This window comes from Amblyomma americanum, chromosome 4, assembly GCF_052857255.1.
Source record: "Amblyomma americanum isolate KBUSLIRL-KWMA chromosome 4, ASM5285725v1, whole genome shotgun sequence".
Taxonomy (NCBI): domain Eukaryota; kingdom Metazoa; phylum Arthropoda; class Arachnida; order Ixodida; family Ixodidae; genus Amblyomma; species Amblyomma americanum.
The window spans coordinates 88,762,906-88,780,543 of record NC_135500.1 but is presented as its reverse complement, the minus strand read 5'-3'; the positions used below and the strand labels follow the sequence as shown (position 1 = coordinate 88,780,543).

The following is a 17,638-nucleotide window of genomic DNA, read 5'->3' as shown; positions in this document are numbered from 1 at the left end:
GAAAGAGAGAGGTTATTAATATACATCATGAACAAAAGGGGCCCTAGGACGGACACCTGTGGAACTCCAGAATACAAAGAAGTAGATGGGCAGGAAATGTTATTAGCTAATACAGAGCAAATGATCCTCGGTCCGTGGCCACAGCAGTCACTGCCCTCAAGGCATACAAGGCACTCTTTGCCTACTTGAGAGCGACTGGATTGAGTGACAAATTGTGACAGCGTTGTGCGTGTGTGTGTGTAATGCCTTTTTCCTTCTCTCTTCCTCCTTTTAGTCCCCTAATCCCTCTTCCCCAGTGCAGGGTAGCCAACCGGAACCCCTTTCTGGTTAACATACCTGCCTTTCCCTACTCCTCTTTATCTATCTATCTATCTATCTATCTATCTATCTATCTATCTATCTATCTATCTATCTATCTATCTATCTATCTATCTATCTATCTATCTATCTATCTATCTATCTATCTATCTATCTATCTATCTATCTATCTATCTATCTATCTATCTATCTATCTATCTATCTATCTATCTATCTATCTATCTATCTATCTATCTATCTATCTATCTATCTATCTATCTATCTATCTATCTATCTATCTATCTATCTATCTATCTATCTATCTATCTATCTATCTATCTATCTATCTATCTATCTATCTATCTATCTATCTATCTATCTATCTATCTATCTATCTATCTATCTATCTATCTATCTATCTATCTATCTATCTATCTATCTATCTATCTATCTATCTATCTATCTATCTATCTATCTATCTATCTATCTATCTATCTATCTATCTATCTATCTATCTATCTATCTATCTATCTATCTATCTATCTATCTATCTATCTATCTATCTATCTATCTATCTATCTATCTATCTATCTATCTATCTATCTATCTATCTATCTATCTATCTATCTATCTATCTATCTATCTATCTATCTATCTATCTATCTATCTATCTATCTATCTATCTATCTATCTATCTATCTATCTATCTATCTATCTATCTATCTATCTATCTATCTATCTATCTATCTATCTATCTATCTATCTATCTATCTATCTATCTATCTATCTATCTATCTATCTATCTATCTATCTATCTATCTATCTATCTATCTATCTATCTATCTATCTATCTATCTATCTATCTATCTATCTATCTATCTATCTATCTATCTATCTATCTATCTATCTATCTATCTATCTATCTATCTATCTATCTATCTATCTATCTATCTATCTATCTATCTATCTATCTATCTATCTATCTATCTATCTATCTATCTATCTATCTATCTATCTATCTATCTATCTATCTATCTATCTATCTATCTATCTATCTATCTATCTATCTATCTATCTATCTATCTATCTATCTATCTATCTATCTATCTATCTATCTATCTATCTATCTATCTATCTATCTATCTATCTATCTATCTATCTATCTATCTATCTATCTATCTATCTATCTATCTATCTATCTATCTATCTATCTATCTATCTATCTATCTATCTATCTATCTATCGATCTATCTATCTATCTATCTATCTGTCTGTCTGTCTGTCTGTCTGTCTGTCTGTCTGTCTGTCTGTCTGTCTGTCTGTCTGTCTGTCTGTCTGTCTGTCTGTCTGTCTGTCTGTCTGTCTGTCTGTCTGTCTGTCTGTCTGTCTGTCTATCTATCTATCTATCTATCTATCTATCTATCTATCTATCTATCTATCTATCTATCTATCTATCTATCTATCTATCTATCTATCTATCTATCTATCTATCTATCTATCTATCTATCTATCTATCTATCTATCTATCTAATACAAACTGTGTTCGATTCGGAAGCAAATATTCTAACTATATGTTATGACATTGGGGAAAACACTTAGCTTGCTAAGTTTTAAAAGGAGTAGTTTGTGACTAACCTTCCGAAAGCCTAGGAAAAGTCTAGAAAATACAGTCCGCGTATGGACGACGATCCAGAATAGTGTGATGCTTGTGCGGGAAAGTAATTGCGTCTCGCACGGGAAGAATTTGCGAAAACCGCATTGAGCGTCATTGAAGAAAGAGTTAGATTAGAGAAAGGTAACTATGTTAGTGTATAGAATATGCTCAAAAATTTTACATGGAATGCTGGTTAGCGATATAGGGCGATAATTAAGAGGCGCATTAATACAACCTGACTTGTGCAACGGAACCACTTTCCCGATTGTCCAGTCCGCTTGAAGCACAAACGTCTCGTATGACGGCTGAAATATTTTGGAGAGGATGATTGAGGAGTAAAGTTTGGTACTCTTCATGAACTTAGCGTTAATAAATCTGTACTAAGGCTTGTAAAAGGTATACGGTTTTCTGTTAATATTTCTATTATTTGGGGCTCGACGGATATTGCGTCCATCATTGAAAATTGACAGTTCTCCACTGTAGGAAACGTAATGTTAGAAGAAAGAATGAAATTATGACAAGATATTTAATTGAGAATTTTATGGCATTCAGTATCAGCGATATTCGAACTGTTTGCATCTAACAGTTTACCTGTATGATTGTTTTTCGGAATATCGGCACGGCATAATTTTTTGGGATCATTTGTGATCATGTTAGGTAGAGTATGCTGTAGGAAGTGAGCCTTAGCGTTTTTCATTGCCGACACATACGCGCTATTTACCGCTTGATAAGCTTTCCATTCAGAAATGGAGTTATATTGTTTTTTCACTTCGGTAAAAGCGTTTTTTTTCTGTTACAAATATTTTTGATGTGAGTGTTGTACCACAATGCATTATGATGTGTTGTAATGATGCGTAGAGGGATATATCTTTCGTTAGTTCGTTAACCTTAGCAGCAAAAATATTCCAGTTCACTTCCACCTCCCGGCTATCAAAATCTTAAAAATACATCGAGAAATGAATATAGGTCATCGTTGGCAGCCTGAAATCTCAGCTCTGCTATTTTCACGGATACGCTTGACTGTCTTGTCAGCGTTATTGGAAGGAATGCTGAAATTAAAACAGAGTAAGAAGTGGTCCCTCATGCCGAGCTTACAGGTCAAGTCTGAAAAGAGATCAGAATGGGATGTTAATACTAAGAATAATATGTTAGCCAGTACAACGGATGTGCGAGGAGGTGATAATGCCAGACCCCTTCCCCTCGTTTCATGCTATGGGTTATCTTCTTCACTTTCCGAAATATTGCGTACCTCAAGGAGAGCTGGGCGGCTGTGCTCGCTTTCGACCAAATATTGGATTTCTGGCTCCTTATTGGTGTCAGTATCAGCTTTAAATATGTAGCACATGCGATTAACGACCAACTTGTTATATCGCAGGCGATACTTGAGAGATTACGGTAGTGTCTTGGCGAATTCTGTTAGTTCCTTGCGTATAAGACGAGTGGCGGGAGGAAAATTCTAGCAAGGAGTGTTGTTTGCCACTTAGAATTGTACAGAGGTCTAACACTTTCATTCTGTCTTTGAAGGATGAAGATTTGATGATAATACGGCGACATTTGGATGGTGCAAAAGCGCTACGACGATGGCACGTTGAATGTTTAGTTGCATAGAATCGTCTTCAAATACTGCCGACAAGGCAACAAGCGTTTTCTTTTCAGTGTCATTCCATGATTCGCTTGCATCAGGAATGTCATGCAGGATGAGATTATTCCTTTTCGACTGGTCTTCCAGGCTATCTAAACGAGACTGCAGTGCCGATTGGTGCGATATGAGACGTGTAGTACCGTCCTGAATTGAAACCAACTGAGGCTCGATATTATGAAGAACGTTAGTTTTTGATTCAAGGACTTCAATGCGATTGAATACATCTAGTATTTTGGTTTCCAGTGATGTTTGATCTTTTTAATGATCTTAACGTCTGCGCAGATCTTGGTTTGACCTTTAGCATACCCCAAGGTCCGGTCGTTGATGCTCGTAAGCAGTGCTAATGCAGACGTTTCAGGATCGTCATTTGATTCCGGTTTTGAAATGCCAGGGCGCTGCTTGGGTGGGCCGGGATTGGTCTCAATGTCTCCGGAGCAAAGAAGTGCAATAGATACAACACATTCACTGAAGGTCTCGAGCAGCACATGTGGACATGAGAGCAGAAAGAGAAATCGGTCGTCCGATCCTTCGGAATAAAGCGAATAGCTTCTACAAGCCTGCAGTGCGTAGAGTAGAGCTGCGTCAGCCATGGTGTCGGGAAAGCTGCTCCCAGGTTTACAGAAATTACAGTCTAGATGTGGCCGGTTTAAGTAGTCCGCCAAGCAGGCTTCCGTCCCAGATCCGATCCACACGTGTGGCGAGGCGATGGAAGTGCCGATGATAGGTAGTCCTTGTAGCGATGCGCACACAGGTGATGGTTTTTCTATTTTCAGTGACCGTGAAAAAACAGGGCAAGTCACGAAGCATGGTGAGGCCAGCATGCACTAGGTTGTCAGGAAGATTATAAGCTGTGGAGCGTAGACCAGAGTTGCGTTAGCCATGATGTCGAAAAGGCTGCTCCCATGTCCACTCATGTCCGCGGGCTGTCCCTGTGGGGGAGGATCGGCAGGGCAGCCGAAGAGGATGTGGTCCAGGGTTGCCAGCTATTATCCGCAGAAAGTGCACTCTGGGGAAACGGCGGAAATGGGATAGAAGCTGAGCGGTGGTAAGAGATCGGGTCTGGAGTTGCCTCCAGAGGATTTGTTGGGAGTGGGTTAGGCAGTGGTGGGGAGGGGGGCAGAGTCGACGGGTGAGGCGTGCTTGTGCCAGTTCCGAGAACGTGTGTGCCCGCTCCCTCAAGAAATGGCGGCTGGGGTCGCCATTTGCCCGACAAATAAGTCATCGGGCTATGTATCAGCGGCCTCATTTCCGGTATTGCCAGAGAAAGCCGGCACCCACACGAGCTCAGTACGTCTATTGTAATCTAAGGTGCACATTCTCGGTATCTGCCACGCGGGGGGATGAATGCGTCTGTGGGTGAAGTTAGGAATGACTGTTTTGGAATCGCTAACTGTATAAGTCACATTGGTTTCGGTGACGGCTAATGCTATACTAGCTTCGTCTGCTTCTTCAGGAGTACATGAGGGGACTATGAAGTGGATAATTGGTAGAGGGTCTGCTGGATGGTAAGCCACAGCTACGGGACGGTCTGGACCACACGCGGCGTCCACCCAGTGGACATCATCTGAAGTGCCATATTCTTTATGTAGAGCGTTGGCTCGCGCGACTCGGCAGGATTGATGGTATTCTGGGTGGAAATTCTTTGGAAGAGGTTTGTTGATAAAGGCGGCGTACATGGCGCGAGAGAGAAAGATAAGTCTGTAGCGTTTGCGGGTATGCGAATTCCCAGAGAGTCCAATATATGCCGCCTTCATTCCGTGTCAGCCAGACGAAGGTACTGTGTGTGCCGATGTGCCTCTGTAAGTTCTTGTATAGTGTTGTGCATTCCTAATGTTAAGAGCCTCTCTGTGCAAGTGCTCTTTGGTAGGTTGAGTGCTGCTTTAGCAGGCATGCGACTTAGAGCACTGATTTTATCTTTATCCGCACAGGAGAGGTTAAGGTGAGGAGAGACGTACAGAATGGGACCAAACACAGAGGCATGCAGCACCATGAGATTGTCTGCGTCGTCTAGACCGGCTCGTGAGTGTGAAATCTTTCTAAGAAGTTCGATGACGGAGTAAGTTGACTGTTTTAGTGCTTTTAGAGTAAGGTTGTTTTTAACCGTGTCCTGTATATGCAGGCCAAGAATGCGGAGAGTAGGTGTTTGTGGTATGGTAGTGTCACGGTGATAAATCGCGATGGGGGTCGTAGGGACGCGCCGCAGCCGAATTATGAGGAGTGCTGGCTCTTCGAGGGAGCATTCAAGCCGAATGCATGCCGCGTGGGTAGCGATAGCTGTATCTGCTTCCTGAGGGGTCGATTCTATGTTGCCATCCGAGCCGTATGCCGTCCAGACTGCTATAGCATCCGCGTAAAGTGTATGTCCCAAGTGCGGGATGCGGCTGAGAGCTTTCGCCAGAGGAATGAGGGTGAGGTTGAAGAGGAAGGGTGATAACACTGCCCCTTGGGGTGTGCCAATGTTAGCAGGTGTAAAGGAAGGGAGGGGGTCGGCATATCATCTATATGCAGGGAAACGGTGCGGCCGTTCAGGAAGGCTCGGATATAGTTATATTTCTCGGGCGCTAACTGCAGCTCTTTTATGCCCTGCAGGTTGGCGCTGTGCATAAATTTGTCAAATGATTTGGTAAGGTCTGCTGTCAGGATTGCTCTGGTGTGATGTGATCTAAGATGTCACTGAAGATAGCGCGCGAAATCTCCAGCAGATTGTAGGTTCGAAATCCTACCATGCTATGGGGAAAAAGTCTATGCGATTCCATATGTTGCGTGAGATGGGTGAGGATGACATGCTCAAATAGTTTGCCGAGGCAAAAAATTAGCGATAGGGGACGAAGATTATGGGCGACAATGGGCTTATTGGGTGTAGGGATTAAATTTATTTTCCAGCGCTTCCATTCAGCAGGCTCCCCCGTTTCCCAGCACTCGTTGATGCACTCCATGACAAGGGAAATAAAACGGTCATCTAGATTTCTGATCATGACATTTGAGATTTGGTCCTCACCAGGTGTAGAGTTCCGGAGCTTAATACCTCCATACTGGGGCGCGGAGGCAGGGTTGTTTATGGCCAATATAGTCGGGGTATAATACTGTTTGGCCCACACTAGTATAAGCCGATTGAAGTTGGCGTACTAGTGCTTGGTGATTATATCGATTTTCATGGGTAAGTCTTTTGAGTGTAAGGCGGGTTTGCTTCTTAGTTTGCGTGGGGCCTGTCATATGTCGTAGAAGATGCCAGGCCCTGGAGGAAGAGAGATTACCTCGTATTCCGTCACAAAATTGGCGCCAGTTCGATTTACTGAGTGTGCCACTGTGCTCCCCTATTTCTTGTTGTAGTTGCACCAGTTTTAGTTTAATTTCAGATTGTTTCTGGGTTTTCCAGCGAGTGAGAATACTCTTCTCTGCTTGTAGCAGGCTCGCTAAGCGACTGTCTTCAACGGGGGTCTTGGCGGTGGAATCTAACGTTTGCATGAATGCCTGGACGTCCTGTTTCAGCTCAGTCATCCATGTGTGGAGGTTAAAATGGGATTCGAATGTTTTCGCCTCTGTGTGCTTTCGAATATTATCCCAGATAGTCACCCGGACACAGCAGTTTTTAACTGTTTTGGATGAATCAAGGTCTATATTTATAATATAATGATCACTGCCCAGGGCCTGATTTGAGTTCCTTCAGACTGGTGTTGGAAGATTGCTGCCGAAAGTAAGATCTTGGCTAGTGTCTGCGCTCACACGTTTTCCGATTCTTGTAGGTGTGCTGAGATCACTATATATTGACCTGCCGTGCATCTGAAAGGTGTTGTGAAATTCTGCTCCTCTCTTGTTGGTGCGCGTGTACCCCAGTCTGTATATGCGCAGTTAAAAGTCCCCCAAGATAATGATGGGGTGCTTGCATTGGGTGTGGTCAGTGGTGCTCTTGAATTTCTTGTGTATGGTAGCACTGACCGATACGGCGGCTGTGTAGGCGTTTCCTCTTCATGCCTATTTTGGTGTTGCTTATTGCCTATCTCAGTTGAAGGGCTAATGAAGAAAGTGGCGCGATGACGATCGAAGCAGATGGGAGCCCTCCCGAGGCCGTCGAATAAAAATAGGCACGTCTTCTCGACGACACAAGGAATGTTACGGCAAGGAACGCACCGCCATGGCCAATAGTACATAATGAAAAGCGGTTTGATTCTTATTAAAATAATGGCGTCCTTTCGGCACCCTTAAAAACCAAACGGCCTCGAAAGGTGAAGAAAAGGTTTCTCCTTACCAGCAATTATTTAGATTCTAACAGGTGCCGTTAGGGCTTCGCGGCATGTCTAGGAAACGAAAATCGTCCCTTGGTTACATTACATTTAGTAAAGACTGTATGCGTGTACAAGAACTTGTGCGCATCAAGCAGCCTTGCATGCGGTATTTTCCACTCTCAGGGTACGGTGAGCGTTCTCGCCATAACCCTCCACCTCAAGAGAACGAGTTGCCAAAATATGTTCGGGAACCGCAACCTTCTAACTGGCCTCTCTCCCAAAACTGCACGACTGCGCTTGCAAGATCTTATCAGTCTAGTGGCGAAGCCTTCTGCCTTCACAGTTGCATGCACGCTGGGTGAAAAGCCAATCAGTTGTTTGTTGCGTCATAAAAGATTGTATTTCAATAAGCCCCCGCCAGCACCACTTGCGCACAAAGGCATCTAGGTAAAAAGACATATATTAGGTTGGGGCAAGCTAAAAAGATTGAAAAATAATAAGCCCCTGCCTGCAGGGAGCCTTTCGATCCGCCATAGCCTGCACCTGTAAGGCAGTTCATATGGAGGCTAGAGCGCGAACGAAACTGCTTGGCCGACCGGCCAAACAAGAGGAACGCGGAGTGAAGTCTAGTGAGAATTTGGGGTCCTGAGTCTGCTGTGTAAGAGAGCTTTACAAGGAACATGGCTTCCCCGTAGGAGCACTCAAGGTGCGAGGCAAACGATAGTTTATTTTATTAAGAAATTTATTTTGTTCAGAAATAACGCTGACTTCAAATTCTCCTGCCTCGTCGGTAAGTTCATTAGCACTCCGGAAGCGGGAGAGCACATCACCTGGAAACAACTCTTTTCTTGGTTTAAACGTCAGCTTGATTGGGAATATTTTCAAAACAAGCCTCATGCTCTGCAATCGTAGCGGGCATTCACAAATTGGCTTTTTGTATATAGATTCCAGACGCCTGTGATCCGACTTGACGGTTACATCTGACTGCCCGAAGATATAATCTTCAAATTTTGGGCAACAATGAACAATGAACGCGGAGGCTAACAAAAAGAATTCAGCTTAAGTTAGGGATAACACAGCGAGCCACGGAAAGAAAAATGATAGGTGTGACGTTAAGAGACCGGCAGCGGGCAGAGTGGGCGAGGGAAGAAACGCGGGTTAATGACATACTACTCGAAATTAAGAGGAAGAAATGGGCTTCTCAAGGCATGTAATCCGAAGGCAAGATAACCGGTGGTCCTTCAGGGTAGCGGAGTGGATTAAAAGAGAAAGTAAGCGTAGCAGGGGGCGGCAGAAGGTTAGGTGGACGGATGAGATTAAGAAGTTTGCAGGCAAAGATTGGATGCAGCTGGCAAAGGACAGGGTTGATGGATGGAGGGATGGATGGATGGACGGACGGACGGACGGACGGACGGACGGACGGACGGACGGACGGACGGACGGACGGTCGGTCGGTCGGTCGGTCGGTCGGTCGGTCGGTCGGTCGGTCGGATGGATGGATGGATGGATATGGATGGATGGATGGATGGATGGATGGATATGGATGTATTTATGTATGTATGTATGTATGTATGTATGTATGTATGTATGTATGTATGTATGTATGTATGGATGGATGGATGGATGGATGGATGGATGGATGGATGGATGGATGGATGGATGGATGGATGGATGGATGGATGGATGGATGGATGGATGGATGGATGGATGGTAGGAAGGAAGGAAGGAAGGATGGATGGAGGAAAGGATGGTTGGATGGGTGAATGCAACAATTGCCAACATTGGCTTCTCGATCTGCGCGTTGCGATGCTGTGTTTTCGTTAGCGAAATGAATGGGCAAGTGGCTGCCCATCCTGTAGAAGAACAGCTCCTACTCTATGCTGACTGGCTTGTACCGACAAGGACAATTGTTTTTCTTGGTTAAAATAGGCAAAGACTGGCGCCTTTGTGAGGGTCGGTCGAAGCTTTCAAAAGCTGCTATTTTGCTGGTCTGTCAAGACCCACGCGACGTCCTTTATCAAGAGCTGGCGAAACGCGCTGACCGCGTGGATATGTTCGGGACAAACAACGCCACGAAGTTGATCATGCCGAGAACAACTTGCAGTTCCTTACGGTTTCGTGGTGGCGGACCTTGCATGATGTCTTTTACTCTGCTCGGGTACAGACCCAGCCTCTCTGGAGTGAGAATGGGAGCCATGTAGCGGACCCTGGGCTGGAGGAAATTGCACTTGTTCTCATTGAGCTTGCAGTTTTGTTGTCTACACCGGGACAAATCTACTAAATATCTGTCGTGTTGCTCCCGCCATTGTCCTGAAACCAATATGCCGTCCATAACGACGGCAACTCCCCTCAAGTCCTCTAGTACCTGGTGCATCACCTGCTGAAAAATTCCCGGGGCGGAAGCGATGCCGAACGGCATGCGTAGGAATCTGTATCGCCCGTAGGGCGTGCTCATAGTGCATAAGCGTGAGCTCGGCTCGTCCAACTTAATCTGCCAGAATCCTGACTGTGAATCCAGAGGAGAGAAGAATTTTGCTCCATGGAGCCGCGGTAGGATGTCTTCTAAGGTCGGCATGTGTTAGTGCTCTCTCAGAAGTGCCTTATTTAAATCAGACGGGCCCGAGCACATGCTTACCTTTTCTTTCTTTAGTACTACAACCATGTGACTAGACCAGCAAGTCGGTTCTGTTACCTTAGCAATGACACCGTCGTGCTCTATCTGGTCCAGCTCAGCTCGGACGGGCTCCTGAAGCGTGATGGCGATTTGTCGCGCTGGCTTGACGACACCTCGAGCTTCAGGTTTCAGTTTCATGTGGCAAGCTACTTCTTTGGTGTCTTCCAGCCCCCGGGAATGTCTGCCAATCTTTCTTCTATTTTCTAAGTTCGTATGGTGTCCACATTGTCTACGCGGTCAATCAGCCCTAAGCGTTCAGCCACCTTGCCACTCAATGTGACAGGAACTGCTTGTTTCGCGATAAACAATAGCGCCGTGGTAGACTGCGCGGTACTGGGGAACTCCGCCTCGATCTTCTTCGTCGCCTTTCCTATGTGCGCGAAAAAGGACCGTAGCGTAAGCAGCAGCAGTCTTGTTCTGGGTTCGTAGTTATGTTTCTGACTGTCGCTTCGGGCATGACGCAACAGTTGGCTTTGGCCACAGTCGCTGACCAGCGCTCGTGGCCATCAATTGCATTGATTTCCATGGTTTGAATGAAATAGCCCTCGTCCTCTGCCATTGCGGCCTGTTTTACCTTGCATGCTTGGCCAATCGGCCTCGCTTCTCGTTGACGACACCCAAACGTGAAGTGGTTTCGGCCGCCGCACTTCTTACAGCGCTTGCCTTGCGCAGAGCACTTTACTTTTCCGTGCTGCGAGAAACAGGAGTGGGGGCAAATTCCGAGGCTAACTTAAATTCACACCATGTACGGTAGCCTTCTCTGTTGAGCTTACTTCTGCCTCCCTGATCTCATTGAAGTGCTCCTTCGCTTGTTCTCTCGCTGTGCATATTTCCACTGTTTTGGCATATGACGGATTTTCAGGTAGAAGTTTCTGTTGCGGCTCCTTTGTCTCTGACTCCTAGAATTATTCGACTGCGCAGTGGGTTGTCCTGTAGCTCTCGGAATTCGCCCAAGCGAGAAAGATTTCGGATATGAATTAGCCACTCGTTAAAAGATTCGCCCCACGTTGATCTCGGGGGCCGAATCGAAACTCATTGAACAATAAATTCTTCTCTGGCTTGTAGTGGGCCTGGAAGTTTTCATTCAGCTTATTGATGTTTTGCTTATCATCCTGATTTGCGAATTTGAAGGTATAGAACACCCGCCTTTCTTCTTCAACCATTGTCACAAAAAGCCTTGCTGCCTGAACTTCTTTAGGCTGCTTCCTAAGTCCGGTCGCCGTAGAAAAAAGAGTAAACTCACTTTTCCAGAGGATTCAGTTCTGGTGAGAGTCACCCATACTTTCCAGTGGCTTTGACGGTGAAAGAATTGTCGACGCCATACTTTTTTCTCCAGGGTGTACCAGCGGTGCAGCTGGACGAGGGGGCGGGGAAGAAAAGTGGTGAGCGCGGCTTGCGAAACGCGTCGGCGTCTAACTTCTGACACCATTTGAACAGTCGGGGGCAGGGAACAAAAAGTGTTTATTATCAGACAAGGGGCTGGATATATAAGAACAGGTACAAATATGAGCATCCGCACTTCGAACCGTAAGGGCGAGTGTTAACATGTCAGTGCGCGTACTTACATCCAGCAACCTGGAGTACGGACATAGAATCTCAACGCAGCGATCCTCTACCTAAGTACATTGAGGTTGGTGGTGTTTCTTTACGTTCCCAGTGGCGTGAGATACGCTACAGGAGTTGGGAAGTTTTCGCTGGCATAGTAGAAAACCTGTAGCTCTCAAACATCTATTACGAAAACTTCATTGATGCTGTAGCACGTGCTAAAACGTCCAGCACTCTGATTATGACTCTACCAAAACGTTTACTGAGCTCCAGATGCTCAATATGAGCGAGTTAGAGCGATTCGCCGCAGAGCAAAGAGACGAGCACGCAAGACGAATTATAGCGAATACATCAGCGTTGCTAGGCACACATAAAAAAATTTTCAGCTTTCTTTGGACAATCTGGTAAGACGGAAACGGCGGTCCATTTCTGCAAATCTTGATCCCAGAAAGCCTCTGTTTAAGGTGTCGAGCAATGTACGTAGCCTCAATAGTCAGCCCGCACCACTAAATATTTTCGAGTGGGTAGCTGTAAATGAGATTATTTCTCGTCTCGACGCAGCGGAAGCTTTCTGTTCTAAGGTCATTGTTCGTTTAACAGCCATATCAGTGCCATTACCTCTCCAAATGTTTACCCCTTCACCTAGCACTGCCCTCCTTGACGAACCGTTCACTATATATAGAAGACCTCTATATACCCAAGACCCAGGAGCGGATGGTGCAAGCTACATTGCCCTTTCTCACCTGAGTAGTGAGGCCAGGGTTGAGGTGCTGGCAGTTTATAACACCTCCTGGTAGACCAGCTGCGTTGAAATGTGTTGGAAGCGTGCGCGTGTCATATGTATCCTCAAGCTTGGAAAACCATCAGCTGACATAAACGCCTACCATCCCGTTGCACTTCTAAGCTGCGTTATAAAACTGATGGAGAAAATGGTACAATCCCGCCTTACCTGAGACCTGACGAACAGGAGAGTTTACCCTCCGACCATTTCTGGTTTCAGAAAAGGATGCAGCAGCATTGACAACATTAGTGCCCTTACCAATTGTGTCAAACGCAGCGAAGCAGAGCGGTCTATGACCATTGCTGTCTTTGTTGACGTGAAGGAAGCCTTTGATAACACACACATGAGGTAATTGATTCAGCTTTACAATCAGATGGCATTGGTGGATGAATCCATGCATCCTTTCTTTGGTGAAAATCAAATGTGTTGATTGATTGATTTATTGATTGATGAATAACAGGCTGTGTGACGACCTGTACGAAAGATCAGTTTTTACGTCAACAAGTGAAGGTTAGACAGCACTGCATCAGATGTCTCGCGGAGTGACTCAGGAGAAGATTTAATGTCCTACCGTTTTAAATACTGCGCTTGTTGGTTTGGAAAAATACTTGCCACCTTCGGCTTAGATCTTCTACGCAGATTACTTATGTGTGTGGTGTTCCGGACACAACAGGCGCATTGTGCATACCCGACTACAGAAGGCAATAGGCTGCATCGAATCATTTTTAGGTAAGCGCGGTCTCATCTTATCGCCAGATAAAGGCTCGAAAATTGCATTTTTGAGCCGCGATCTTTCGTGCTACGTGCGGAAAGTTGCTGGTACCACAATACCATAAGTGATATTTGGGAAGACAGGAGTGACTGTATATGTCACTGTCATGATCCCCACATGTATGCACAACAGCTGAAAATCAAGCTCTGCTCTTCCGCCTCTCTTTCTCATGCTCTCGACCACCAGAAGAGGCTTTTGTACACCCTCGTTTGTACCGCTGTATGGAGCGCTCTGTGAAGCCCTTCTGCGCTACAGTCTCCCAGCTCTTCAGGGCACCTCGCAAACAAATATCAAACTCTTTGAACCTATGCAAGCTAAAGCCTTGATAATCTGCAAAGGCCTATTTGTATCAGTACTGCTAACATAGGAGGTGCATCTTGCCCCGGTGCGGTTCGTGTAATTCCTAACCATCCACTCGCAGAATACTGCATAGAGGAAGTTTCCGACCTTCTTTGCGTGCTGTCACAACCTCCTCCTCGTCTTGAGGTACGTATTGTGGCAAATCAAGACAACAGTCTCTAGTATTAAAAAAATATGCAAGTACCCCTGGTCCTGCATTTAAATACTTCCTGCATTTAAACACAATTATGGATGCTTCAGTGCACACCACAACAATTACAATGATGGCTCTATCGCCTCCACTTCATCAGCGATCTGCGTCTGGATTGGATCAAAGCGCACAACAATTTCGGCGACACTCAGTCACCGCACCTCGACTACTGTCACCGAACTGGCTGCTGTGCGAGCAGCATTTACTTACATTCTGCAACAACCGCCAACAGCGCGTGTTATCTTCAGTGACTGTCGCGCTTCGCTATAATCTACAAAGTATCAGGCAGCTTTCAGGAGGAGATCATCGCCGTCTCAAACCGATAACGCACAGGCCTGTGAGCTACACCATCGCGTTGTGCTGCAGTGGTTACCGGCTCAATGCGGCGTCGCGGGCAACAATCACACTTACGGTGCAGAGAGGCCGGCGCATGGCGACACCTCCTTGCTCCTACCTATACCTTTTTCTCGCAGTGATGGCGCGAGACTTCTGGCTACGAAATCATCGCAGACGCAACCTTCTTTGTGGTGTAATCCGCAGCGTCATTATAGACCCCTTTTTCGTATCAACCCCGCTCGTTACTTCTGCATGCCCCGAAATTTTCATGGACGTGATCGTAATTGGCTCCACCGAATTCGCCAAAGCGTTGCCTTCGCTAAATTCTAACTTCATAAAATCGATGTTTGAACTAGCCCTCTTTGCCCGACTTGAGGGGTCGGCCAGGATCTTCAAAACTTGATCAGCCGCTGAAAACAATTAATATCGATCGCAAGGCACTGTTAAGTGCATTAGGACTCCGTCAGGACGGCTCCGTGCGCCTAGATCACGCCCTTGGACCCCGAGTGTTGTTTTTTCTGGCTGCGTGAGGGACGAAAGCATGATCAGGTTTTCATAGGAACACAGGATTGGTGGACACCCTTTGATAATCATGCGTGTGCGTGAGCATTGGGTATGTTTGATTTCACCTTTTTCTCTTTCTGTTTTCTCTTTTACACTCTTTTCACCCTCATCTGCTGCTCTTATCTTCTTTTCTTCTTTCAGCCTCACCTGGAGCAGCATGCTAGTCTGCTAGTCTAACAACCAGGCCGACTTCTCCTTTATTCACTAAAGTCTCTCTCCCCTTCCTCTTCCTTACCCAAAAGAACCGTGGTCCGGGTGCGTGTGTTTGCTTGCCGTCTTCATCCTAGATGCCCACACCGCTTGCCGCTCATCCCAGCACTCTCTTAAAAATTCATCCTCACTCAGCTTCACCCACTCACACCCACCTGCAGCAGATGTTGCCGCGGGTGATTTCTGTGAATGGTCCATGTACGCCTTCGGCCAAGCTTTCTACGAATGAAGGCCAACAAACATAAGCCTCTCATCTCAGATACCAAAAACCAGAAGTGCAACAGCGCCAGGCAGATATACCGCCAGACTGAGAATACAAGATCCAGCAGTCCAAGAACAGCTTAGCGAAGCTACCCACTAGATATTGACATCTGTCTTTTACAAGCAGAACAATTTGAGCACATCTGCATAAATCAAAATCGTTTTATCGCAGTTTCGTTTCATTGCAGTAGAATCTTTCTGAGCATATTCATTATCGCATGGCAGCAAGGGCATGCATTTCCGCATTACCCCTTTGTGTAATCCCTACTTATTTTTTCCCTTAAGCGTCTCTATCACTCTCAGAAGCCCGCCTTATTTTCGTCGCATGCAAAAAAGAATTTTAGGATTCGGAAGCAAACATTCTTGAGGGAACCATGAAACTACTCCTTAAGAGTATGACGCGATAGCGTTTTGGGGTTAATTCGCCTATATATGCATATATAAGATAATTCTCTACTTTGAATTGATAGGCCCCTGGGAGTCCTCATGCGCCTCTTAGCGCAGCGGTGAAGCAGTGAATGGATAAAGAAGTGCTCTCCAATGGCAGGTGGTCCCAGCGATGGGCCTTGTGCGACCCAGGTTGCAGTTCCCGGGCGATAAATCATTATTTTAACTGCCACCTGCCACGTTGGCCAGTCCACTCATCATCCTGTAGGCAGGTTGTGACGACACTGCAAGGTTACGTGACCTAGGCGGCCCAGCATCCTCCCATGTTGCTCTCTGGGCTCCACTTGCCAGTCATTCTCTTGATTTTTCTCTCACAACGCCGACGCCGACTCCGGATTTTCTGGAAAACAGACTGCACCAATTTATACACCTGTAATTTTTAATAATGATAGCAATATCTGGGGTTTAACGTGTCGAAGGGACATGTCGAAGTGGAAGGCTCCAGATTAACCTAGACCAGCCGGTGTGCTTCAACCTGGGCTGACAGCGCTCAGCAAACGCAGGTTTCTGCATTTCCCTGCAATTTAAATGGGGCCCCCACGACCTTGGGGTCAGCAGCCGAGCGTCACCGCCTGAGCCATCGTGAGGGGTGTTCTTCGGTAATTGCTGTCTGACAACGAATGCCTACGAAAGTAAAATATGGAGAACCTCCTTAGGTCATTGCGTCTATGCTTCACTTATTTACGGTACAATGCCCAAAGAAAACAAATCTACTCGCACTCGGTCCTATCTTATTAGAACAGTGCAAGCAATTCGATTAAAACGAGTCGCAAACATGCAAAATTGGAAACCCTAATAAACTCAAAAGTTTACATCCATCTAGCGTACAATGATTTAGAACTGCCGAAAGCACAATACAGAAGCGCGAATTAAATGTCCTCTCTGAAACGAGACAACCCACAATTTTGTTCTCGCATTGAGTTGGTGCTATTTTTGCTTTGAATAACGGAAAGAGCTTTCGGTGGATAAATCTTAAGGCTAGCGCTATAGCTTTGCCTGAAAGAAACAAATATGTAGCCGGGCTTCAATACACGTGAGGCAGATCAAGTCATAAACCGGTTCGGTACAGTTCCTTAGAAGCCTGGTTGTCCAAACCCTTATTTGGACTATCCAATATTCGGCCTAGAAATGATCTTGACCTATATGAGGACGTGTGACGTACCAAAGCAAAGCCCAATTTGGAGATGAACCTGCAGAATAAAGATTGCAACACATGGTTTGGCGCCTGAGGCATGTTCCAAATGTGAGGAAACCAGAAATTTGTCATTGAACGACTTTGACCGAATTTGACGGCCGGCGATTCTGAGTGTGCTCGGGTGGAAAACAGCCTTGGATTAGCCTTAAAAAGAAATTCTTCTGCCTCCAAAAATTTGCTAACCTACCCCAGAATATTTGAAAATTGAATTGACCCACGTTCGGAATCGACCTGGGACACTGAAGAATGTCCGGGCCACCCAACAAATATGGGTGGGCCACGAGATCTCGATCACTCACCGTGCTTTCGTACCATATTTTTTGAAAAGCAGAAAAAAGCCTTCATTCACACAGCGCAAAGACGAAGACAGTTAAGAGGGGAGACACCAAAAAGCGCCGACTTCAACAACGTTTATTGCAGCGCGCAGCGAATACATATATAGAGTACAGCGGCCATGCGTAGCAACGAAAAGGAAAAGTCATGCTAA

The 17,638-nt window shown here is 45.5% G+C and overlaps 1 protein-coding gene across 2 annotated transcripts in view; it reads left to right on the top strand.

The window, feature by feature from the left end:
- Positions 1-5,546: 5,546 nt before the first annotated feature.
- The window catches only part of LOC144128115 (uncharacterized), a 535,742-nt gene continuing 523,650 nt past the window's right edge, over positions 5,547-17,638 (top strand). Inside the window, exon 1 of one of the 2 annotated variants that reach the window (XM_077661200.1) lies at positions 5,547-5,612. Coding sequence is in view for 1 of the 2 variants with exons in the window: in XM_077661201.1 (XP_077517327.1) it covers positions 5,582-5,612 (31 nt within the window). In the remaining variant the exon portion in view is untranslated. The remainder of the gene's footprint in view (positions 5,613-17,638) is intronic. The other variant, XM_077661201.1, reaches the window with a different exon arrangement.